The sequence below is a fragment of the Mesocricetus auratus genome, unplaced genomic scaffold, assembly GCF_017639785.1.
Source record: "Mesocricetus auratus isolate SY011 unplaced genomic scaffold, BCM_Maur_2.0 Super-Scaffold_100020, whole genome shotgun sequence".
NCBI classification, from domain to species: domain Eukaryota; kingdom Metazoa; phylum Chordata; class Mammalia; order Rodentia; family Cricetidae; genus Mesocricetus; species Mesocricetus auratus.
The window spans coordinates 15,038,385-15,065,481 of record NW_024429201.1 but is presented as its reverse complement, the minus strand read 5'-3'; the positions used below and the strand labels follow the sequence as shown (position 1 = coordinate 15,065,481).

The following is a 27,097-nucleotide window of genomic DNA, read 5'->3' as shown; positions in this document are numbered from 1 at the left end:
CTGGCTCGCTTCAGTTCTGGAGGAAAAAAATCATTACAGGATCGGCACTTTCACTCTAAAATTTTATTTATGCCCCATCCATCCTTTTTATTTTCTCCCTTCCCCCTGTCGCTCACAGGCACCCTCATGAAAAACCAAAGTGTTCACGCCCAGGTCGCACAGCCAATGACTGACGGCGGATTAAAGGCCGGAGGAGGCGGAGCGGCGCCCCGCCCGGAGTGCGCATGCGCGTCGGCGGCATGCGCTGAGGCTTCTGGGTAGGTCGCTCAACTCCTCCTCTCAGTTAAAGGCTCTGCTGCTGCTGTGGCGCCGCTCCGTCCAGGATGGCTGCCCTAGCTGTAAACAAGCCCGGAGCCGGAGTAGACAGTGGGCGGCAGGGCAGCCGGGGGACGGCTGTGGTGAAGGTGAGGGAACTCGCGGGCTCTGTTCTCCACCTGCGGCCTCCCTTCGGCTCGTCCTGGAGAGCTGGGGGCGACTCTGCGGCCCAGGCTAGGCCGGGCGGGCTGCGCGGCCTCTGGCACCGGGTGGGCGTTACGAGCCCTTCCTGCCCCGCGCCGTCCTCGGCCTGCTGTTGTCTAAAGTGGCCTGCCTGGATGGGGCTGCGGAGGCTGACCTGGGTTGGGCTTTCCCCTGCTCCTCTGTTTCCAGTGAAGCCTCCGCAGGCATTAGTTGGCGTGGATGTGCTAACCAGCCGTTACAGTGACAAGAACTGTGGTTGATGCTTGCTACTTAGCGTTTTACACGGAGGAACCCGAGGTTTAGCTTCCTACAGTGCGTAGCGAGGGCCCGGCGTTTACTGGTTTGTCAAAGGCTGCTTTTCAACATTGAGTTGTTGCTGTAATTATACATGGACGTTTTTGACCCGCCCTTTGCCTCTGAACAGAACGGTGTGAAAAGTCTCCAGCTGCAGCGTAGGTGGGGTTTAACACTAGATGTATGGTATACCCTCTGCTTGGAAGATTCTACCACATATTTGTAAAATGCTTTTACTAAAGACGAAGTACATCAAGCTCATTCCCCCACCCACTGTTAACACAGATCTGAAAGGAGCCAGTCAGTGGTTTACGGAGTAACTTTGGAGATCATCTGCAAACAAGAGATTGGTATTCTCTTTCTGAGTTGTGTTGACAACAATATAGTTTTTAAATTCCCAGAAGTGATTGTAATATACACTTGGGTTGATAACAGTGAACCAAGTCCACTTGGTCATTACTCGCTAAATGCTAGATACCTTTTTTTTTTTTAACAAAGGCCTTTTTTGAGGAATTTATGCTAGTAATTTATTATTAGTCCCTTTTTATTGGTTTAGTTAACTTTTTATATTGAATCCAAATTACATTGAAGGTACAAAGATCTGAAATGTAGAAGAACCCTTGTTATTAAGCATATTTTATGTTTGAGATTAATATTTTGAATTGTGCTTTTGCCAAATGGAGACTACCTGCAGAATATTTTGTGAATCTAAAGGTTTTTTTTTTCCATAATTGGACGAAGTAGCATGTTGTACATTCTTCTTAGCACTTTCCACTTTAGTCATTCTGTGTATACACAGAAGAAACTTTAATCTTTAATGGCCTGCAGTTATGGCATATGAATGCACCATAATTTATCTTTCAGTTTAGTGTTTATATGTTCATTTAATTTTGTTTTTAATTCTTTAATGATATAAATGGGGCGTTAAAGAATAACATATTGATCTTGTCACATGTGGGCTGGGGATGTGACTCAGTAGGAGGACATTTGCCTACATGTGCAAAAATGAGAGACAACAATATCAACAAGGATGAAAACGTTTGGATTTTGTCTCATGTTTGAGGTAGTTTAGAATACATTCCTTAAACTGCTAAATTGCTTCCATTGCTGTTATTACTCAGTAAATTTTTCATATCAGTCAGTGAAGTTGTTTTCCTGCATTTCCTCCAATTGCTTCATTTTATTAATTCAAAGCATTAATAACTTTTTGAAAAAGTATGTTGGTGTACTTTTTCTTTGCACTTTAATGAGTTAGAGTGAATTCTTAATATAAAGTTTTCTTTACGTGTTTAGCTTAATATAATTTTTAAGATACTTTAATTTGTCTCTTTTTTTTCTGTGAACTATACCTACATTTAACTTTTTTGAACTATACCAGTATTCAAGGCAACTATGAAATACCAGTTTAATTACAGTAAAAGATGTTTGCATCTCAGTCTCTCTTATTTTTTAAACATTTATTTATTTACTGTGTGTACAGGTGTTTTGTCTGCATGTATATCTGCACACCAGAAGAGGGTGTCAGATCCGGTGGAACTACAGTTACAGGTGGTTGAGAGCCACCATGTGGGTGCTGAGAATTGAACTCACCACCTCAAGAAGAACAGCCAGTGCTCTTAACCACTGAGCCATCTCTCTAGTCCTGCATCTCAATTTCTAAGTCTAAATGTATTGGAGAACCAAGTTTAAAATTGTAATGTGTCTGATGAGATTTCCACTCTAATTTTTCTATTTTTAATTTTGCGTTGTGTGTGGTTGATGGTGGGCTGCGTTGTTTTTGTTTTTAATTTTTATTTTACTTGGATTTTATTTACATAAGAACATAGGGGCAGCCGGGCGCTGGTGGCAGAGGTGGGCGGATCTCTGTGAGTTCCAGAACAGCCTGGTCTACAGAGTGAGTTCCAGGACAGTCTCCAAAACAATACAGAGAAACCCTGTCTCAAAAAACAAAACAAAAACAAAAAAAAAAAAAACAAAAAAAAAGAAAAGAACATAGGGGCTTACTCTTTGGAGTGTATTGTTTTGTGTTCTTGTTGTTAGAGGGAGAGATGTGCTAGTCAGTGAAAGTATTGAAGTGTTTGAGTCCGACGGGCAGATAGATAGTCAGAGTACATGGAAACCCAAAGGGTAATGCAGCTGTTTCCACTGGAGTAAGGGAGGGTAGAACAACAGCTAGGTACTTGGGAGTTTTTTAATTTATGAAAATAAAAACCTTAAAAAGGAAGCCAGAAAGTAGATGTTTCCCAGTTTCCTCAACGTTAATTAGTATAGAGCAAGAGTTAAGCACTGCCCTGTCCTGGGACGCACTTGGACCATAGGGATCTGCAGGGTATGGCAGTGAAGCAAGGGTACAGGACCAGATTGTAGTGTGTCCTGATTGGTAGACAATGGACAATTCATTGTGAATGTTTTCTTTTCTTTCTTTCTTTCTTTCTTTCTTTTCTTTTTTTTTTTTTTTTTTTTTGAGACAGGGTTTCTCTGTATTGTTTTGGAGGCTGTCCTGGAACTTGCTCTGTAGACAGGCTGGCCTTGAACTCACAGAGATCCGCCTGCCTCTGCCTCCTGAGTGCTGGGATTAAAGGCGTGCGCCACCAATGCCCGGCCATTGTGAATGTTTTAAAGATAATTAAAACTGTAAACAACACAAACAATAGTTGTAAAAGCAGTGAAAATGGTATGCTATGATAATTACAGTTTTATGATTATTTTTATAAAATATTAACCCATGGACCTGAGAGTCAGAGTGAGTCGGTTCTCACAGCTACCTGTGATTACAACTAGATAGTCAAATATTTTCCAAGTCAGAGCAACTTCTTAATAAAGAATAGGAATTGAAATTTAATTTTCATCTAATCTGGCTTTTGCCTTTACATTATTTTGTGAAGTCTAGAAGATAATTGAATATTCCTTGGAAATTTTCTTACAAGTGTTTTATAGTTTAGAAAACTGAGTGTCATCCCAACACACATTTAAAATTTTTTTTTAAAGTCAATGGTGTTTTAGCTGGACATAGTGATACATCCTATAATCCTAGCATTTGGAAGGAAGAGGTAGGAGGATCACTGTATACTTGAGGCAGCTTGGACTGAGGTCCATTCAGAGCTGCTCAGTGAAATGTCATATGACAAGGAAATAAAACAGGATTTAGAGGAGAGATGACTAATCTGTAGAGAATACTGACTGCTGTTTCAGAGGATCCGGGTTTGATTCCCAGCACCCACAAGGTGGCTCACAACCATTTGTAACTAGCTCTAGAGAAGCTGATACTCTCTTCTGACTTCTGTGAGTACCACACAACAAGGTGCACAGACATACTTACAGGCAAACATCCATATACAAAAATAAATCTCAAAACATTTTTTAAAACAGAAAAGTGAGGTGAAATGATTGTTAATTGGGGGTTTCAGAAGAATTATAAATTGCTACATGTTCAGTTTTCAGAAGATTAGATTATGTTACTTATGTTAATTTCAAGGAGGTTTCACTTTGGCAAGGTCTGTCAAATGGGAATGAATAAAAATATGATTTAAGGTTTTATATTTTAGTCCCCCACACAATGGAGGAATAGAGTATTAAGGTTGATTTAATATATTAACTAGGTCAATTCTTTTTAAACTTTAAAATACTAGAACATTGTTTCAATAGTATTCATAGACATTCTGTTTCCAATACTAGGTTCTGGAATGTGGGGTTTGTGAAGATGTCTTCTCTTTGCAAGGGGATAAAGTTCCTCGCCTCCTCCTTTGTGGTCACACAGTCTGTCATGACTGTCTTACTCGCTTGCCTCTGCATGGAAGAGCAATACGTTGCCCGTTTGATCGACAAGTAACAGACCTAGGTAGGAAAATTATTTGTATGAAATTCCCAAGGTCATATTTTTAAATGGTTGTTCTGATATTTCTTTGTTTGCACAAGTGGAATAGCTGGACCTCTGTTTGTAAAATACATGAGACAAATGGAAACAAGGAGAAAGCCTTGCAGAGGGGCAGTATAGCTGAGGAAGACATGCTTCAGTGGTCTGTGTAGTAGCAACTGAGAAAAGAGGTTATAATGTCAAAGAGGAGGATAAAGATAGCCGAGTTTTAAGAAACCAGACACTGTTTTTGGAGTTGTTTCTACAGAAAAAAAAAAGACAAACACGAAAGGAGCCTGGTAGACCTTGTCAATGTTATCTTTTTACGTTTTTATTTTATTAACATTTACAAGATGGCACTAATATAAAATCGTATTTGTGCTGTGGAAACTCACCAGCTCCTAGCTGCTGAATGGTGTGGCTGTTATTTGTAGGCTCAGAAAACAGTGGGTGTTTGCAAGTGTCTGCATGAATAGGCACGTGTCCTGATGTACTCAGTTTGGGGTAAAGAAACTGCCTGTTCTTATTCAAACCTTTGCAAAGCCTTATCTGAGAGGGCTCATTCTCTTGAGTTGTTTTGTGGCTTTATGAGGTGTCTTTTTTTTTAATTAAAATTTTTTATTTAATGTATATGGCTATTTTTTCATGCATCTCTATATTACCTGGTGCCTCCTGACGCCCAGAGAAGGTGTTAGGTTCCTCAGAACTGGAGTTACAGATGGTTGTGAACCACCATGTGGGTGTTAGAACTCAAATCTGGATCCTTTGTAAAAAGCAGCCAGTGCTTTTAAACATTAAGCCATCTTATCAGCCCTCACTATGAGGAATTTATGTATCCATTGGCCATCATAGGTTAAAAAAAGGTGGGGAGTCTTAGCTCTTCTAGTTGCAGTTTACTTAAAGATTGTCCATTGTATGTTTTATACAGTAATTTATAAATATGAATTGTAACTTATTCTTGTGGTCATGAAATACATTTAATTGATTGTAAACAGTTTATATTCCTGTGTGTGTGTGTGTGTATGTGTGTGTGTGTGTGTGTGTACACGCGTACACACTATGGATTGAACCTAGGGCCTTTCACATTCTCAGGACATACTCTGCCATTGAGGTCACGCCTTTCTCCTATAATATCTTTAAAAAGAAATAAAGTAAAACACAGCAGTATATTGCAAACCACTATAAAAGTATCTGTCAAGTTTTTAAAAAAATCCACTCATGTTTATATGTACGATGTTCATGCTTGTATGTGTGTTTATATGTGTGAGTATTTGTGTATATTTGTCTGCCTTTATGTGGATGATCAAGGTTGATGTTGAGAATCTTTGGGAACTGTCTAATATTGATAATCTTGCTACTGTTTACACCAGAGATCACATCTTTACCTTTTGATGCTAGAATTACAAGAGAGCCACCATCCCCACCTGTATTTATGTGGCTTTGCAGCCTCAGAGCTCTCCTTACACTTGACAGCAGACACTGCAATCACTGAGCTAACTCCCCAACCCCTAGTGTGTGAAACTATTTTTTTTCTGGTGTGTGCATGTTGCCCTGAATTGTGACATAAAATGCATTTCTTACCATACATAGATGTAAAATATCTGAAAAATAGTGAAATGCTTATTTTAGTTTATATAGTAAAATGAAAAAGAAAAGATTTGTAAGGTATGTGTCTGCTTGTGCTGAGGGGGTCTTTGATAATATTAACAAGTACCTGTCCTGGCAACTTTTAGACATAATTAATAACTGAACTATATGTGTTAGAAATTACTCTTAAGGTATGAGGTAAATTGATTAAATGCCATTTGGCTATGTTTACTTTTTTTTTTCTTCTTATTTTTCCTAGGAGACTCAGGTGTCTGGGGGTTGAAAAAAAACTTTGCTTTACTGGAGCTTCTAGAGCGTTTGCAAAATGGACATATTGGTCAGTATGGAGCTGCCGAGGAAGCCATTGGGATATCTGGAGAGGTACTCATGGGACTTGTTGAAATATTTATTATAAGATGAATTTCTTTATCCTAAAATATTTTCTAATATCAGCACATGATTACCTTGCTAGCTTTATCTGTGAGTTTACTCCATTACAGTTCCAAAGTCCTCACTATTCAAAAAAATAAAAGAGAAACTAAAATTTGTTGAAATTCTATGTCTAATCTGCTTCATGAGTAAACTCTTTTCCTTATCACAATTCAGTTCTTTCTAAGGAAAGCCTTTAAGATACAAGATTATGAGAGAGTAAGAGAAATGTTTAATTTATATTAGTATAGAAAATGCAAAACTAAACATCAATAGCAAAATACAAGAAAAGATAGACCACCTGTATGAGCGGCCTTTCAGTTTAGACACGAACTAATTTAAACGTAATAGTAGAGTCTGAGGAGGTTGCTACTGGCCTTTAATCCTAGCACTTAGGAGGCAGAGGCAGGTGGATCTCTGTAAACCAGACCAGCATGGTCTACAGCAAGTAACAGTGTTCTCATTTATAAAACCATTATAGTCCTTTCATATGTTCTGTCTTTTACCTTTATTTTGAAACATTAGAATATTATGTACTGCGTACTTATAAATTATTTGCAAGGTCTAGAAAACAGAAGATGCAAATATATTATGATATATATATATTTTTTTTGTCACTGTTGCAATATGTTTCAACCTTTGAGTCATTTTAAAATTATAAATTTGTCAATCAATGATATCATTTGTCTACTATCTAATTTTTATTTCTGGAAAAATACACTAAATGTCTCTTTTGTTAATTACAGCCTTTTAATGTTATACAAAAGTTTTCAAAGCACTCCTCATTATCTGAAAGGTTATTTTTACACACTTCCAGTGCATTTTATAAAGACTTTGGTATGGTTCAATGCAGCCGTACTTGCTTATCATCGATGAAGTCCTGCTTTTGATACTTCAGGAAACTTTCAAATAATATTTAGCAGCTGATTTAGGGCTTATTACTTCTAAATGTGTGATTTCCAGTCATAATGGTAATCCATTCACCTGTGGAACTATTGGAAAGTACTTGGATATATTTGGAAAATAAATATGTACAATTCAACTCTCAAAATCTATTGAGATCAGAATTTCCCATCTTGAGTCAAAGATGTCTTTTTTTTTTTTCAAAGTTTACACAGCTAATTGCATACCTTAGTATGGGGTTATTTATACAACATAGTGCTGATTTTCTTTTTATGTATCCTCATGACAGGTACCCACTAAAGCAGTGGGAATTTAAGTCTTTTTAAAATGTTAGTAATTTTTCCATGGATCCATTTCTTTTGAAAATTTGATGGAAGAGATCTTTACACTAACTGTGAATCTATGAGATGTTTTTGTATGTAGTTCAATGACAGAGCATTTGCCTGGCATTTATAAAGTTCTGGTTCAATTCCTAGCATTGAGGGAAAAAGACTATTCATGAGAATAAATATATTTTTGCCCCAGAATTGTAACCTTTGTTGATACTTATTTAGTTTCAGAGATAGCTTCTTACTTCTTGAAAAATATAAAGTATTTTTTAGATGGCTAGGTAGCACGTGACCGTTACACTTACCAGTATATTTCATTATTAAATAAAATTTCTAGGAGGCTATTGATGCATGTACTGAGTCTAGTAAACCAAACCAATATAGAGTTTAGGCAAAGCTAAACTTTGGTTGGTTAAGGGAATCCTTGTGATCAACTAAGCTATATCCAGCTGACTAGTTATTAAGCTGCAGCTGGTTGTTTTCTGTTTCTTCCTTCTGTTTTGTAATGTGTTTGGCTGCACCATGGATTAAAGATTCCAGAACTTCTTCTGGCTCTAGAAGCCTCTCATTTTGAGGACCATTGTTTAATCCCTTAGTTCTTTGTTTCTATTTGGAATGATTGACTTAACAAAGTTCCTTTTTTAATATCATGGGTGAGCCTGGTAAAGTTAAATAAAAAAGATTGTGGGTTTTTGTAGTTCAAAATTTGCCATGTTTTAATGAGTGGGTTCAGTTTTAAGGCATTAATCTTTTGTTTATCAGAGCATCGTCCGCTGTGATGAAGATGAAGCTCACGTTGCATCTGTATATTGCACTGTGTGTGCAACTCACTTGTGCTCAGACTGTTCTCAAGTTACTCATTCTACAAAGACATTAGCAAAGCATAGGCGAGTGCCTCTAGCTGATAAACCTCATGAGAAAACCCTGTGCTCTCAGCACCAGGTGCATGCCATTGAGTTTGTTTGCTTGGAAGAAGGTTGTCAAACTAGCCCACTCATGTGCTGTGTCTGCAAAGAATATGGAAAGCACCAAGGTCACAAGGTATGAACTTAATTCAGTTGAATAACTAGCTGTTTTACCTGCCTACCATTTATTTTTGTTGACCTGTTTATTTATGTGAAGACAGAACTGATAAAAGTTGTGATTAATGACTTGGTCTCAGTAGCATGGAAGGAATTGAGGATTTTAGTTTCTGTATAGTTTAATTTCAAAGAGACTTCATGATTATTTCCAGCAGGAGACGAAAAGTCTCATCTTTGAGTGCATGTTTTTGTAATATGTACTGCCTCAATAACATTTATATCTATTGATAACTCAGGATATGATTTTGGATGAACTCTTGGTTTCTTGTATAACAATGCATGTACTTCCAATTACTGGTTTAATTCTATGTAGTATAGCTCTCTAAAAAATAAGTGAAAATAAATTAATTTTTTTTTGTCCTCTAATGTACTTGTTTGAAATGTTTGACAAAAGCCACTTGAGGCTGATGTTTGTTTTTATTAAAAAGGGATTTGAGTAGTTTTTGTAAATTAGTAGACACCACTCAGCACTATGAATTCTTTCCTATAATTGTGTTGTATCTGTAGCATTCAGTACTGGAACCAGAAGCTAACCAGATCCGAGCATCAATTTTAGATATGGCTCACTGCATACGGACCTTCACTGAAGAAATCTCAGATTATTCCAGAAAATTAGTAGGAATTGTTCAGCACATTGAAGGAGGAGAGCAAATAGTGGAAGATGGAATTGGAATGGCTCACACAGAACATGTATGGATTGTTTTCTTCCCTCTTTATTTTCTTAACCTTTTCATTCTCATTTTTTGCACCTTCTAGTTATTGTCCTGTTATAGTGGCATAGTACTACACTGGATATGGAACATAAAATTTTTAAACTGTTTTTGTCTTCATTGTATTCATAATCTATCATACAAGAGAGTTTCAAGTTTGATAATTATTTTGTGTTGTGGGTAGGGAAGTACTACACTCACTATACTTGGTAGTACTTAAGAAGTATAACACATCATATACCTTATGGAAGACTTCCTAGAAGTGATGTTTAAACTGAGATTTCTAGTTAGAAAGAAGAGTGTGTTGGGAGTCAGTTATCCCACAAAGGGAAGAATGCACACAAGTGATTATAAGTAAAGTTTGGATGGATTGTGTGTTCTTAAAGAAGTTCACTATGTTTGGGGCTTTGAGTTGGGTCTAACAATAAGAAAACTCGAAGACTTAAAAGTTTATTCATGATGGGAAATTTAGAATTTCAGCTTAAGACCAATATGAACCTTTAAACTATTGACATAGGAGTGAAATAAGGAATGAAAGAATCACATTTGCATTAAGAACGTTCCTGTTAAATATAAAAAGTGAGTTAGAAAACCAGTAGTAGTGGAAGCAGGAAGGTCTGTTAAGACACTGTTGAAATCAGTTTAGAGATGTTTATGTCCTGTAATGCTGGAGTAGCAGTAAAAAAGAAGATGCATTTGAGATCTTAAAGGGTAGTTAAGTTGTCAGTATTGATTGGTGGGTGGTTTGACTGGTCAGGAAATTAAGGAGAAGTTAGAGGACTATTTACCATAATCAGATGAGAAATTACAATGTGTGGACCAGTTTGCTGGAGGTGGTGGCAGTAAAGCATGACTAGATTCTGGAAATATTTTTAAGTCAGCAGAATTTTCAAAGACTAGTTATGGAATATGAGAGAGATGTTAAAGACGAATTGTGGTTTTTCTCTTTTTTCTTTTTTTTAAACTTCAGCCACCTGAATGAATTTACCATTTACTGAAATTAGGTTTGGAGATGGGAAAAACTGGAGATTAGGTTTCATTTTGCTTCAAATATAATTTATTAACACTTAAATTTCAGAGTATACATAGTTATAGGGAAAGGTTTAATGAAGAGATTAAAATCTCTAAGTGTGTAAATGATATTCATATTTGCTATTTTACATATAAAATTTCAATGTTTTAATTGCTTAAAATTTATTCTTATCTTCATAGGTCCCAGGTACTGCAGAGAATGCCCGATCATGTGTCCGAGCTTATTTTTCTGATTTACATGAAACTCTTTGTCGTCAAGAAGAAATGGCTCTAAGTGTTGTTGATGCCCATGTTCGAGAAAAACTGATTTGGCTCCGGCAGCAACAAGAGGATATGACCATTCTCTTGTCCCAGGTTTCAACAGCCTGTCTCCATTGTGAAAAGACTTTGCAGCAGGTAGGTAATTCATATGTGGTTAGGCTATATTTTCAATGTTAAACACACAATTATTAGAGATACACTCAACTCTTTCATTAATTTAGTGACTGGGTTCAGCTGTATGTGTTAGTATGTTAGTATTGTTCTTAGGACATGGTCTGTAACTTCATATTATTCCACCAACCGTATTAGTGTTCATAAGCTATCGATTCTAAGATCCCTGTAATGTCATTCTTTGATCATGCTAAGTCCTTTTGCCTTTCTTTATAACACATGCTCTGTCTTTTTGATGCAGAGTGTATTCTTTCAGTGGAAAATTTCCTTCTTCAAGGTGTAACTCAAATGTTTGCTCTTGTAAGCGTTAATTCATTACTTAGTTTGTAGACGATTTTCTTTTTTTTTTTTTTAACTTAATAAGTGAGATTCAAGGTTGTCCTTTCAAAAATGTCACAAGTGGGAGGTAAGGGGTAATTATTGCCCTAGGAATTTTTGAAAAGCTGAAGTCTATCTTGTCTTCACTGATGTGTTGCTACTAATTATACTGATTTCAAATTATTAGTTTAAAACTTTTTTATCAGTGTTGAGATTTTTCTCTGACATGTCTTATTATACGTGGAGTGTGACCAGCCTACAAGCTCATTGTTAGTCTTGTTTGTTGTTGAGCCTATGTCATATTCACTTGTAAAAGTTGATGTGTGTCCTAGCTTGTTCTTTGTTGCTATGTAAAATGCTGACAGAAACCACCTTGGGGCAGGAAAGGGTTGTTTTTGTTTTTGTTTTTGTTTTTTTTGCGGTCTTATAGGTAACAATCTGTCAGTGAGGGAAGTCAAGGAAGGAAGGTGGAGACAGGAATTGGAAGTAGGAATGCTACTTAATGGGTTGCTTCCCTTGGCTTGCTCAGCTACCTTTCTTATGTAGCTCAGACCTCCCTGCCAAGGGGTGGCACCACCAACTGTGGACTGGACCCCAATGCCAATTAGCAATCAAGAAATGCCTCACAGACATGCCCATGGGCCAAGCCAGCAATGGAAGCAGTTCTTAAGCTGAGGTTCCCTTTCCCTTTGGTTTTTTCAGGACAAGGTTTCTCTGTAGCTTTAGAGCCTATCTTGGAACTTACTCTGTAGACCAGACTTGCCTTTAGCTCACAGAGATCTGCCTTCCTCTGCCACCACCACCAGGCCCCTTTTCCTATGTACATCAAATTCATGACCAAGATTTTTATGACACTATACATGCCATTTATAATGTTCTTTAATTCTTGTCTTACTCTTCTAAAATCTATTGATACTTGGCCTGGAACTGTGTAAGTATATTTTTTCCTAGCTTCTTCTTGGCTACTTTTAATAGGGAGCAAGAGAGGGAAACTGGAAGACAGGAAGCAACTTGGTGTGCATTACTCTTGGCTTGGGGTTCCTGTGACTTATCAGTTCTCATAGGTGGAGATGAAGTTTTTGAAAAGCTCATGGGGTCCTTCTTACAGGTTTCTTACATTTTCATGGGCATTGTACACATGTGGTGCATAGAGAAATATGTAGGCAAAACACTCATGTACATACAATTTTCTTTTTGATTTCCCCCACTTCAAATATTTGTCATTTAATTCTTGATCATGTTGATGCTAAATGTTCTAAATGTGAAGTTATTAATAGATGTATACAATAAAATTTTGGAAATTCAAAAAAAAAAGTTTATGTATGTAGCTGGGTGTTGTGGTGCACTTCTTTATCCTAGCACTAGGGAGGCATAGTCAGGTTGATTTCTGTGAGTTCAAGGCTGACCTAGTTTATAATGTGAATTCCAGACTAGCAAGAGCTATACATTTAGATACTGCCTCAAAAATGAGTGAAGTTTATATCAAGTCAAAGTAAAAGAGTAAATAGTAAATGATAGCTGATAGATAGGCGGATGGATGATAGATAGATGCATAGATGGCTGTAAATAGATAAATTGGTGGGGGGGGGGGGGTGGGAAACTTCAAATTGGGTTCTCAAAACATCCCACAGAAACTGACTGTAGAAACCCCTCTAAGGGAACCAGCTAGAGTCTCTGGCTTAGCAGATTGTCCTCTCAGATGAAATTTTTAGAAAAAAAAAAAGTAGGAATGTGACGTAGTCATACTGGGGACTTACAGATATTCAACAGAAGCTGACTAGAGAAGTTCCATTAAAGCAGCCAGCTAGAGTTCTTGCTAGAATTCTAGACAGAGCAGGGCCTTGGGTAAGGCTTCCAAGTAAAAGAGCAAATAGCCACAGGTAGAGATAACGTCATCAAATCAGGTGCTCACAATATCCAGCAGAAATGTGCATCTCTCCAACACTACAAGCAAGTACCACTGTGTCTGGCTTTTTATGTATGTTCTGAGGATTGAATTCAAAGTTCTCATGCTCATGAGGCAAGCCTTTTACCAACTGAGCTGTAACTCCTTAGCTTCTAAAATTTACTTTTAATACTGTGATGTTACATGGTCTTTATTGAAAGTTGATGAAGTCTTCATTTTTAAGAGGAAAAACTTCATAGGAAATACCATCTTGTTTTCTAGGATGATTGCAGAGTTGTCTTGGCAAAACAAGAAATTACAAGATTATTAGAAACACTGCAGAAACAGCAGCAGCAGTTTACAGAGGTTGCAGATCACATTCAGTTGGATGCCAGTATCCCAGTCACTTTTACAAAGGTGATACACTGTCCTTGTTTTTACCTATGCTTTCTACAAATTGTAAGTAAGTAGCATGAAATGTAAATCAAATTAAAGAGGGACACTAGGAAACTCATGAGTTGTAAAATTTCAATAAAAACTTTAATCAGTGGGAAATGGAAACAAGTGAGGCTAATTTCAGTTTAAGTGGAATTAGACCCAAGACATTTAGTAATTTTATATTTTTAATATCTTATTATCAGGTGTCCAGCTAATACTCAAATTTCTTAGATTTTTTCCACGGTAAAAACAATTTTTTGAGATACTGTCGCATTGCAGGCGGCCTTGGATTTTCTGTGTAGCTGAGATCAGTCTGAGCTGCCTTTCTCTGCCTCCCAGTTGCTGGTATCATGGTTATGCACCACAATGCCTGGCGTCTACTCACATTTTTAACTGTTTATGTTTTGAGAGACAGACTCCAAAGAAGGCCTATATGTGGTGTTTTTTTTATAATGGGTTCTGTTTGAACTCTATTTTGTTTCCTATTTTAGGAACAATTAAAAAATTAATTTTGTTATATAATTATGCAAAATGTTTATGTAGTTGAAGATCAGATTTGCAGTGCAAAGTTCAGCAAAGACTTCGGCCCCTGTCCCCTAACTCTTTTTACTCTGTTCACCATACAAAGCCGTTTAGAATTTTTCTTAGTTTTATTCATCAAAACAAGAGAAAAATGTTTATATTTTATATACTTTTGCCACTTTTAAAGGTGGAGTGCTTTGCTTTTTATTCAAGTGTATATCCTAAAGATCACCCTATAACAATTTATATGACTGTTTTATCAGATAAAAGTTCTAAGTACCATGATCTAATTATGTTCAAAATATGTAATATAAAACTTCCCATCTTACCAAATTAAATATTTATGTTTGGTGAGACACTGTGTGCATGTGTGCGTGACCCATGTGTGTGTGACCATGTGTGTGCAGAAGCCAGAGCAAGATGTTGGTTGTCTTGCTTTTATGAATCTTTGCTTTGTACCCTCGAGACAGGGCCCTCTCACTGAAGCTGGAGCTAGACTGGAGGACAGTAAGCCACAGTGATCCTTCCATCTCTTCTCTGTCTTCCATACTGAGTTTTATGTGGGTACTAGGGACCAGAATTCAGTTCCTCATGCAAGCACTCTTACCAGTTACACTGAACCATTGTCCTAGTCCTGACCTTACCTCTCTTAAGAGGACAGTTTAGAACTGTTAAGTATATTCACATTGTTGTAAAGCAGAACCAGAGAACCTTTTTATCTTAACACACCTGAAACACATACTTTATCCTTGCTAACCACCATTCTCCTGTCTCTGCTGTGAATTTGAATAGCTTATAATACCTTATCTATCTGGAACAACTATAGTATTTCTCTTTTGTGGCAGGCGTTTTTCAAGCTTAACATCCACATCTTGAAAGTTCATGATCTAATATGTAAAGGATTGCATTTCTTTTAAGACTGAGGAATGTTTCTCTGTATTTACACATCATATTTAGTTTATGTGGTAATCTGTTCATGGGCACTAGTATTGCTTCTATCTGTTGGTTATTAAGTGCTGTTGTGTTCATGGCTGTACCAATCTTTTCTTACTCTTTAATTTTAAACTTTGCTTTGTTTTCATTTATTTATTTTGGTTTTTCGAGAGAGAGTTTCTCTATATAATAGTACTAGCTGCCCTGAAACTAGCTCTGTAAACCAGGCTGGCTCAAACTTACAGAGATCCATCTGCCTCTACCTCCTGATTATTGGGATTAAAGGCGTGTACCATCACCACCTGGCAATTTTAAACTTTGTTTTAATTTTAATTATAAATAATATATGTGTATGGATGTTTTGCCTGCATGTATGTCTGTCCCCTACATGTGTGAAATACTAATGGAGTCCATAAGGCAGCATGGGAGTTACAGGGCGGTTGTGAGCTGCCATATGTGTGCTAAAAATTGAATCCAGGTCCTCTGGAGGAGTGGCCATTGCTCATAACTGCTGAGCCATATCTCCAGTTCCTGTCTTGCTATCTCTGCAAGCCTCCATTTTCAGTTCTTATGGTGATATACCCAGAAATAAAATTAGTGGGTCATGTAGTAAGGTTTTTTCAAATTTTGCATTAAATTTTTTAAATTTTGTTTTGTTGTGAGAAAGTTTTGTATATAGCCTGTGCTGGCCTCAAACTTACTACATGACACTGAACTAATGATGATACTCATGATTCAACATCTAGTGCTGGTATTATAGGCTTGTGTCACCACACCAGGTTTATGTAGTCCTGGGCATGGAACCCATAGCTTTGTGCATGCTAGGGAAGCATTCAGCCACAAGCTATATTCCTAGCCTTATTTTTATGTTATCAGGAATTTTTATTGTATGTTACTTATGGTTAACGTAGCATAACCTTACTGTTGTTGCAAAAGGTTATAATTTCTCCACATTTCAGGTGAGGTTTTATCTTACTGTGGTGTTGTTTTGCATTTTGTTTTGGTTAACGATATGTTTCTTTCCATAAGCTTTCTGGCTGTTTGTCTTGAGTATTTCTTTAAGATTTTGATTCACATTTTTTGTTGTTGTTTAAGAGTTCTTTATGTATCCTGGGTATTTTTTTCCTAGGTATTTTACTCCATTTGATAAATTTCTTTTTCACTTTATTATGACCTATTATGCAGAAAGGTCTTAAATTTGATGTAAATTTACTTACCTGTTCTTGCCTTGTGTGTGTGTGTGTGTGTGTGTGTGTGTGTGTGTGTGTGTGTGTGTTTTCTGAGATCCAGTTTCTCTGTGTAGCCCTGGCTGACCTGAAATTCTCTCTGAAGACCAGGCTGGCCTTGAACTCACAGAGATCTGCCTCTGCCTCTGCCTCTGCCTGCCGAGTGCTGGGATTAAAGGTGTGTGCCACCATTGCCAGCCTGTTTCGCTTTTGTTGCCTGTGCTTTTGTATCATATCCAGTTAGCTATATCAGGTTCAAGGTATTGAAGCTTTTCATTGTATTCTTCTAGCTTTATAGTTAGGAGTGCTTTTCATTTAATTCATTTTGAGTTAATTTTTGTGTGTGGTGTAAGGTAAGTGTACCTCTTCATTCTTTCACACACCAATCCTCAGTTTATCACAGGTTTGAAGACCATCTTTTCTTTGTTGAGTCATCTTTGGTGCAGATCATTTGGTTGTATATGTGGTTTAATATTTGGGCACTCTACTCGGTTTGTTTGACTTAGTTTCAGTTCACGTTTTTCATTTTTGTAGCTTTGCAAAATATTTTGATGTCAGAAAGTGTTAGTCCTCTGACTCTATTCTCTTCAAAATTGTTTTAGCTGTGTTCCTTGAGGCCTGTAAGATTTTTTTCCTCACAAATGTTGTCTTTTGTTTTCTAATCTGTATTTTGGTATATATTATACAAATACTCTACCACTTTCACTCCATGTCAGTGGGATTTGGGTAGAACTTACACTGATACCTGAACAATATTGATTTTCAGATCTGGGAACATGAAATGCCTAAGATGTCTTTGTTAAATTTTTTAGATTTATTTATTTTATGTGTATGAGTGCTCTATCTAAATGTATGCCTTTATGGTAGAAGAGGGCATCAGATCCCACTAAAGATGGTTGTGAGCCACCATGTGGATGCTGAGAATTGAACTCAGGATCTCTGGAAGAGCAGCCAGTGCTCTTAACCTTTGAGCTATCTTTCTAGCCCCTTTGTTAACTTCTTATATGTGTGGTAATATAGCAATGATTTCCAGTTTTTTTAAATAATTATTTTTATTTTGTGGCTATAATATTTTGACTACATATATGTATGTGCGCCACATTTGTGCCTGGTGCCTGCTGAAACCAGATCAGGATGTCAGATTCCTTGGAAGTGGAGTTACAGATGTGATGAGCCTCTGTGTGGATGCTGAGAAGTGAACCTTGGCCTCCTGCAAGAGCAATAAATGAGCCACTGAGCCACCTCACATATCCCTCCTCTGTCTTCTTAAGTTTTATTTATTTTTAAGTTTTGTAGTTTTCAATATACAGGTCTTTGAAGCCATTAGCTAAGTTTGTTATTGTTTTATTGCTCTTGATACTACTATTGTAAATGTGATTGCTTTCTTAGATTTTATTTTGAATTGTTCATTATTGATGTTTAAAATAGAACTTGGCTTTCTGTTGATCTTGTGATTAATTTATTTATTCTAACAGGTTTTTTTTTTTTGGGCGGGGTCTTCAGGGTTTCCTACATCAAGATCATGCCATTTATAAAGAGAATTTCACATTTTTAAAAAATTTGGATTTTTTTTGTTTTTTTTGTTTTTTTGTTTTTTTGTTTTACGAGACAGGGTTTCTCTGTATTGTTTTGGAGGCTGTCGGTCCAGCCCGGCCTCGAACTCACAGAGATCCGCCTGCCTCTGCCTCCCGAGTGCTGGGATTAAAGGGGTGCGCCACCACCACCCGGCTTAAAAAATTGGATGTTTTTATGTCTTTTCTTCTTAGTTATTCTAGTTAAGATTTCTAATCCAGTAGTATGTTGAATACTCCTATAATACAATGTTAAGTAGAGATGGCTAGAAGGGAGATTTGTCTTTTTCTTACCTTAAAGGCGTTAGCTATGGGATTTTCATGTGTATGGTTTCTATTTCTGTTTTGTTTTTTTTTTTAATTGTAAAGGCATATAGATTTTCTCAAATACTTTGTTGGTGTCAGTTGAGATCATCACTGGGTACCTGTCTTCATTTGTTGATGGGGTATATTAAGTAGATGTTGAAATATCTTCCATGCACAAACCCATTTGGTCATGGTGTGTAATCATTTTAATTAGTTGTTGAATGCAGTTTACTAGCATTTTATGATTCTCTAGTTTATATTTTGTTATGTTTGGTAAGGAAAGAACAGTGATGGACACTAAGAATGCCTCAACTTATTTGTCCATTTAATAGCAGTACTAGAGATCAAACTAGGACTTATCCATGTTAATAAAGCTCTTCTACTAGTTCCAACCACAGATCTCTTCTTGGTTTTGTTTTGGCCTCAGTGCTGTGGCATCTTAGCTAGTATCTGAGGTTCTCACAATTAGAGTTTTGTCTTTATATCATGTTATTTCTGAGATGTAGTATGGAACTACATTGTAGATTTGGGAGCCCATATATAGATTAAGTTGATGTTTATTGAACAATTGAGCTTAACTAGAATGAAAAGAAAGCTCTCATACATTTCTAAAGAAATATTAACATTTAAAAAGAAAATAAGATTCTAAAAAGGGTATTGGTATCCAGAAAAAATTTGTATCATAAAAGTCAAGAAAATAGTATTCTGTGGGTTGGAGAGATGGCTCAATGGTTAAGAATACTGACTGTTCTTCCAGAGGACCCAGGTTCAATTCCCATCACCCACATGGCAGCTCACACCTGTCTGTAACTCTCGTTCCAGGGCATCTGACAACCTCACATAGACATGCATGCAGGCAAAACACCAATGAACATAAAATTAAAATAAATTACATATTTTATAAAAAGAAAGTTTAAAAGGGAGCGAGACAGTAATTCCTATAACATATAGCACCTAAATGTCAGGAAGTATTGTATAAATTTTTACATAAATTTAAAACATAGTCTACTAAATGTTTCCTTTTTAGTCTCATTTTTATAATTGAGAGAAGATAGACAGGTCTTGTACTAGGAATGTATATACATATGTTCATTTCAATTCTTTGTAAACATCAAAAAGTCAGAAATGATCTAAAATCTAAGATTGGTTAAGTTGTGCTTCACAGATTATAAACTATCAAATTGTTTAGTCAGTATATATTAAAGTGAAAGCTTTCCATAACATATAGCAAGTGAAAAATAATAGCTTTATTATTTTTATATTGTTTTTCAAAGGATATTTGGAGAGTTGGGATATATTGTCTTTTGTTGAAGGATGAAGCCCTGAGTTTGTTTCCTAGCACTAGAAAAATAAACAAAAATTAAAAGGAAATGAAAAGTACATTTGTTTTATATTTCTTACCCAATGTGGAATATATCTAGAAAAATAAGATCAGTATTATATTATTAAGAGCTATTGCTGGAAGTTTAGCAGTGGTCTTTATTTTTAATTTCCCCCCTTTTTTTGAGGTTTTAAATTTCTGTGTGATATTTACATGTTCACGTGTTGGCATGTACCTGTAGTCTGGAGGCTAGTGTCAGGTGCCTTAACTTTGTTCTGGGACAAGGTCTGTCACTCAACATGGTTAAAAAACAACATATTGTCATATTCTGACTTCAATTTTTTCAAAACCACAGGATAACAGAGTTCATATTGGACCCAAAATGGAAATCCGAGTAGTTACATTAGGATTAGATGGTGCTGGAAAAACTACTATTTTATTCAAGTTAAAACAAGATGAGTTCATGCAGCCTATTCCAACAATTGGTAAGTTTGAATACTGATAGCCAACTGGCCTGTAGCTAGCTGAATTCTGTGAGTGTAATGTTATGCAGGTTCCCTTTTCTGATGCTAAGACATGGTTGTGGGGGCTGACATGCATGGTGACAGAGCAAAGAAGACTGAATGCTACTGAACAGTCAGATGGGATAGAAGCTTACAGAATCTGACTGACGTTAGGAAAGAGGAGGTGGCAGTGATGCAGAGCTGGCAGGTGTATGGATGTGTTAGCTCCTGAGGAACTTGGTGAGACTGTAGAGATCTTGCAGCTGCTAAAGGTAGACATTCCCCGAAGGAGTAGTAGTATAGTTGGTTTGGCTTCAGGAGCTGTTGCCGTAAGCAGACAATTGCTAACTCAAAATATAAGCGGTTTGCTTCTGTTTGATGTGTCATTCATTGATAAATATAAATACATAAGTAATGTTTTGACAAAACAGGTTTTAATGTGGAAACTGTGGAATACAAAAATCTAAAATTTACCATTTGGGATGTGGGTGGAAAGCACAAATTAAGACCATTGTGGAAACATTATTACCTCAATACACAAGGTAAGAGTCAAGAATGACATTTTTTTTTAACTTAAAAAAATTCTTAAGATGAGATTTTAGTCCTTTCATTTAATTAACAAAACTGTTATTTAAAAGAATAATGGCGGAGCCGGGCGGTGGTGGCGCACACCTTTAATCCCAGCAGAGGCAGGTGGATCTCTGTGAGTTTGAGACCAGTCTGGTCTACAAGAGCTAGTTCCAGGACAGCCTCCAAAGCCACAGAGAAACCCTGTATTGAAAAACCAAAAAAAAAAAAAAAAAAAAAAAAAAAAAAAGTTTGAGCAGGGGAGGATAGTGGAAGGAATGATCTAAATGTATTTTATTTAAATTTTAAAAGTAATGGTAAACTGGGATATGTACATCACTTTATACTCATGAAAGGCCATTATTATAGAATAAAAAAAACATACATACCTCCTGCTGATTGTTATTAAAGTTGAAATCTGTTGTCAATATTCTTAATGGATACCATTGCTGACAATAAGGCAACATGAAGTTGAATTTGTGGCATATATGTGTATTCTGAGGGTAACATTTAGCCTATTATAATTGTTCAACAGTACTACTCCCTGATTTATAATCAGTGTGATCCCAGAGGAACTCATCATAGCTTTTTCTTGACCAAACCATACATATCCCAGCATTTCATGTAGCCTTTATCACACCTGTCTCCATTCTACACTTCTGTGCCCCCTCCCATGAAGCATACTCATACATTTGTTTAGTATGTCATCTATCGTAGTCCCATTTAGATGTTAGACTAGTTTTACCCAGGAAATTTAGTTATTATGGTTAATATGAGCCATAATTTTGAAGGAGAGGAATACTTTAGAGAGATAATCATGGTGATATTTTATTTTTTAAAGATTATATTTTTTCCATAAATGTTTTTGTTTGTTTGTTTTTCAAGTTTTTGAGACATAGTCTCACTATGTAGCCTTACCTGGCCTGGAGCTTGCTATGTAGACAAGGCTGGCTTCAAATTTATAAAGATCCTTTTGCCTCTGCCTCCAGAGTGTACCCAGCAGTTCTTTTTTTTAATTAGCATACAAAGTAATGCGTTTCATTATGGCATTTTCATTTGTATGTGTCATCATACTGTCCTTTTTCCTCTTAGTGGTCCTTCTACACCAAAATAGTCTTCCCCTTCTGCTTTCGCAAGACTTTTTGTAAAGGAAGTTTTCAAAGAATAGTAGCCTCAAGGTAGATCTTATGCAAGAGGCAGAGGAGAGCTGTTTGTGTTTGATAGAGTGAGTTTCATAAATCCTATCAGAGGAAGAGAAAGTAAATCTATGAAGTAAACTACTTAAGATTATATCATTAATTATTAAGTCCTACAAAGGAGTGTGATTCAGAGTATAAAGCTCTATAAGAGGTGATTTTGACCCTGTAATTTCTAAGGATATGCTTCAGAACTGGGGTGTGGGGTTGCTACTGGTCTAGTGAGTAAAGGCCACAATATATTGGCCAACAAGAACTGTTTCTCAGCAATGACCTGGAAGTACATTCCTGCTGATACTTTGAATTTTAACCTACTCTGGATATTTGATCTTCACAGCCATAGGGCATTACATTTGTGTTATTTTTTAAGTTATTTTATGTTTTTGATGTTTTGTCACAACAGCACTTAGGAAATAATTCAGATAAGAACTAATAGTTTGTAAAACTGGAAACATTAAAACATTTGCAAAAAGAAAAAAATATTAAGTCCTGCTATTAAGTAGGCAACCTTTAAATGAAGATAGGGATGGTAAACAAACTTTAGCTAGAATAATGAATGTTACTTGCTTAACTTACTGAAATTTAACAAATAACTTGAATATTTTTGTGTGTTTTTTGGTAGCTGTTGTATTTGTTGTTGATAGCAGTCATAGAGATAGAATTAGTGAAGCACACAGTGAACTTGCAAAGTTGTTAACAGAAAAAGAACTACGAGATGCATTGCTCCTGATTTTTGCTAACAAACAGGTAATGGATTTTTTTTGTATCAAAACACTTATTACTTTAGTAGCTTTGTATATTCCATGTCATAAGTAAGATGAGAAGATTTCAAAGAGTCAACTCAGTAGCTATCTGTAATATTTCTGCTGTGGAAAATAATTACCTTGGGTATCCTAGAGTACACACAAACACAAATCAAGTAATTGATGCAGACAATGCATTCTTGTATATGGATACAAGATAAACTGGGAAGTAACTTCAATAAGGAGACAGAGGTATTCTAAATGAAGTAGTATCTTAAAGGCTCTAAGTGTTGTGTTTAGGGAGGTAGATCAGGAGTTTAGGCTGTCCTGGACTGTATAAAAATCTCAAAGCTAGCATGAGCTGCAAAGCAAGATCCTGACTCAAGAAGATAAAAGGCTTAGGTTATAAGATTGGAATTAAAATTGTGATAGCATCCTAACAGGAAGAGAAATAGCATGTGTATTTTTAAGGAGCATCAAACTAACATATGAAATTGAGGTAGAGAATGAAGAAAACCTAGATCAAAATAGATCTGCTCATGTTGTAAAGGCCTTCCAGGGCTAGAATGAAAAAGTTAAGATTTTATGCAGAAGAAAAAAATATCAAACTTTTTGGACTTGTTAGTATATGATAACATCATACCAAGATGTTAAGACTAATTTTGGGGGTAGAAAAAAAAAACCACAGCCAGGTAGTAAACATAGGACATGTAATTAATACTGCCTTGAATTAGAGGAATAAAAACGTGGGAAGAGATTGGAGGATTTCTATAAGGTAGGATAGTGGCTGAATAGAGAAGATGAAAGATAAGGCTGGAATTAAGGTGTACACCACCATTGCCCAGCATGTTAGAAAATGCTTTTAACCACTGACATAATGGTGGGGTTTTAATTAAGTTTTGTATATGGGTGTTTCCTCTACATATGTTTGGGCATGTGCATACCTGGCCTACAGAGGCCAGAAGGGTGTCAGAGCCCCTATTACTGGAGAAACAGACAATCATAAGCCAAGCCTCATAGTTGTGAGGACAATTGTGTGCTGGGAATAAAACCAAGGTCCTCTGGAAGAGTAGCCAGTGCTTTTAACCATGGAACCATTTCTTATTTCTTTGAAGTAAAGTTAAATAAGTCATAGGAGGGGAAAGTAAAATGAAGAATAAAGAATTTTCACCTCACTAAAAATTAACAAGAACAGGCAAACAAAAAGAACTGAAACGTCCTTACCTGACCAGTAAATATGTAGATAAAATACTTGTGATGTTGCTAAAGATTAACTGTCAGAATCCTTAGAGTCATACACTGCTGGCATAGTCAACTAAACAGTATTACAAGACAGTGGAAATGTCTATTCAAGTTTTAGATGCATATACCCCTTTACTCTCATGTTACCCAAGATAATTTTGTAAATGTACAAAATTATACATAGCCTTTGGATGTTTAAAGTTCTTTTTATAATATTTAGTATTATAGTGAGTATAACACACACTCTTCTATATATTTGACATCATCTGCTGGTTACTTATAAACTTATCAAAATGTAAATGGTATGTTAATAGATGTTAATAGAATAACACCAAGTACAAGTCTGCATAGTCTGTAAAAAAATGTTACTAGTTGTTGCTTCTGAGAAATAGGAGCAAGGAATATTCAGAATGGGCATATAATATCTGAAAATTTTTAAACCAGTTGAATCCATGGATGTAGAGGGCTAATCATATATGTAGGTTTATAATAGCATATGAACACATGACTTCAATAATGGCAGGACTTGTTAAATAATTACATTGCAGTTTTAATTTAAGATAACCTACATGTGTTGATAACATATTAAATTGAAAAATTCCTGTTTGTTTCTACATATACCACTTTATATATGTACTTCTTTTCTTTTTGGGCCGGATAGGGCCAGATGACTGATGCCTTATGGTTACCTAGGTAGTATCTTTCAGATATGAAGCATAGCTGTGATTGATTTCATTATATTGTCCTTAATTTCTTTCAATTAATCTCAGAATAATTACTGAAAGTAAATATAGGTTTTGTTTAGGATTCAATTTGAATGTTATTAGCAGTGGAGAAATGGTGGTACAAACCTTTAATCCCAGCACTCAGGCAGAGGCAGATAGATCTCTGAGTTCTAGGCCAGCCTGGTCTATAAAGAGGTTCCAAAACAGCCAAGACTACACAGAGAAATCCTGTTTTGAAAAAAAAAAACAAAAAATTTTATCAACATCTTTCTATATAAATAATTAAGAGGAATGATCCCTTGGAAGGACTGATAAAAATTATATTTTGTGTCTTTTAGGATGTTGCTGGAGCCCTATCAGTAGAAGAAATCACTGAACTTCTCAGTCTCCATAAACTGTGTTGTGGTAGGAGCTGGTATATTCAGGGCTGTGATGCTCGAAGTGGTATGGGGCTCTATGAAGGGTTGGACTGGCTGTCCCGACAACTTGTGGCTGCTGGAGTGCTGGATGTTGCTTGATTCTAATGCAGCAGTTGTTTCAAGCTTATGGTTAAATGTTACTCTGCATGTAATGTATCCTAAGAAATTTTACATCTCAAATATGATAGTTAATATAGGATGTGTATATAAGAATCCTGGACTGAGAACTAAGTATGCCATTGCTTTTTAAAATTATCTTGTGGCAGTTTTAAATGACCATATTACATTGGTTAAATAGAAATTTCTTGGATATAGACTTTTAAAAGGTACATTAGATACTGGAGATTTTCAGTTTATAGATGACCTGTATATTAGGGAGGAGTAGTTATAGAGAATGAGTAAGAAAAGGTTCTTTATTTCAGTGAAACAAAACAAAACAGCCAGTGGAGTGCCTACCAGATCCTAGGAAGTACAGCTTTACCCTGCTTTTTAATTCAGTTTTGGCAGTAGACATGGCAGTTGTGTACTGGAATTGAAGCTGTATTGGGGGAAATAGGATTGCTTTACTTTTACATTTGGTATAACAGTATCATTAATGCTGGGGAGTATAAACTAGAGAAAATTAGTATTTTCTACAGTTTTAATAGAACTCTCTCCTAAAGCATTTTGCATAGCACACAGTGAGAATGAGATATTATCTAAGTGGACCTGATCATTAGAGCAGTTCTAAACTAAGAACAATAAAACTGTGAAAGTTGTTTGATCTTCACTAACAAGAACCATTTCCGGGATTGAGCCTACATTTATTTCCTAGGACAGGGTCCTAAATTGGTCCTTTAGTTGTTGAAGCATTTACTTAGGCTAAGTAATACTGCATCCTTTGTTGGTAAAGTGTCGTAAGTCACTTTTATATGAACACATAGAAACCAAAATAGAAAACTACCTACACCTTAGGGAAAGTTACTCAAACAGTAGGGAATGCTAATTTCTTTAACATGGTTCCCAAACTAAGTGCATTCACATGACAGTAAAAAGGATCAAGGCTCTTGAGGACAAGGTCTCAGTTAAGAGGAAGAACATGTCTATAGGAAAAGAAACATTTGTAAAAGTTTACATTTATTATGGCAGTATTGTGAATAAAAGTTAAATTCTGTGTTCTTCATGGTTTCTTATTTGTAAAGGATACTCTTATTATGGAAGCATGATTTCTTGAATTTAAATAACTAGATTTCTTGCTTTTAATGCTCTTCTTTAGGATGAAGTTGATTTTTAAATTGTAGTGCAGTTGCAAGGACAGTGATATCTGACACTGGGATGTAATTTTTAGATGGCACTGTTCTGATTCAGTTTTTTTTCAAAATGTACTTTTCTTTAAACCTTTTAGAACACAACATTAGAAAAAGCCCGTATTATGGGCAATATGTAAATAAAATATATTTTGTCCTTGGTTTTTCAAGAAAGTAACTGGTCATGCTGTTACAAGTAGTTTGTGTGCATATGTAATACTTTGTAATTAAATTATTTAATATTTGACTGATTTTAGTAACTGTGAAAAATAAAAATGTTGCATTGCTTGAACTATTTTCTGTACTAGGTAACTGAAAATGTGTTGACACTAAGATGTGTACTTGGTTTTCTTGTAAATTATGAAGTATATTATTTCACTAATTTTGCTAAACTTTGTAATTCATATTCTTAAAATATAACCAAACAAATTTAAAATTGTGCGTAAATATGACTGTAATATAGATATACTGTAGTGTTTAAGTGTGATTCTTTTTCTCGGGCGGGTTCCTATTTACTGTGACTAGTAATTTGTTAAGATTGTACTCTTTGGGAGGTTTCAGATTTTAAGAATCGGCAGATGTTTTAATTACAGTATATTAAGATTTGCCTTATGTCTCTGAAATTCTATATTTCATCTAGTTATTACTGTATGAATTATACACAGCAGGTATGTCAAGTGTGTAACCCTGGTCTGTAATTCAGGAATGATTTATAGCCAGCAGAAGTCATTATTTGCACTTACACATATGATCAGTATAGAAAGCAATAAAATGTTCAACCTGTAA

At 35.9% G+C, this 27,097-nt stretch overlaps 1 protein-coding gene across 1 annotated transcript; it reads left to right on the top strand.

The window, feature by feature from the left end:
* The first annotated feature begins 247 nt into the window (after window positions 1–247).
* On the top strand, window positions 248–27,097 carry Trim23 (tripartite motif containing 23). Its single transcript, XM_005065576.4, has 11 exons — window positions 248–404; window positions 4,429–4,591; window positions 6,453–6,574; window positions 8,617–8,895; window positions 9,444–9,626; window positions 10,859–11,074; window positions 13,596–13,730; window positions 19,986–20,115; window positions 20,565–20,675; window positions 22,519–22,643; window positions 24,945–27,097. The coding sequence occupies exons 1-11, from the start codon at window positions 324–326 to the stop codon at window positions 25,122–25,124; spliced, it is 1,725 nt and encodes a 574-aa protein (XP_005065633.1). The 5' UTR covers window positions 248–323; the 3' UTR covers window positions 25,125–27,097.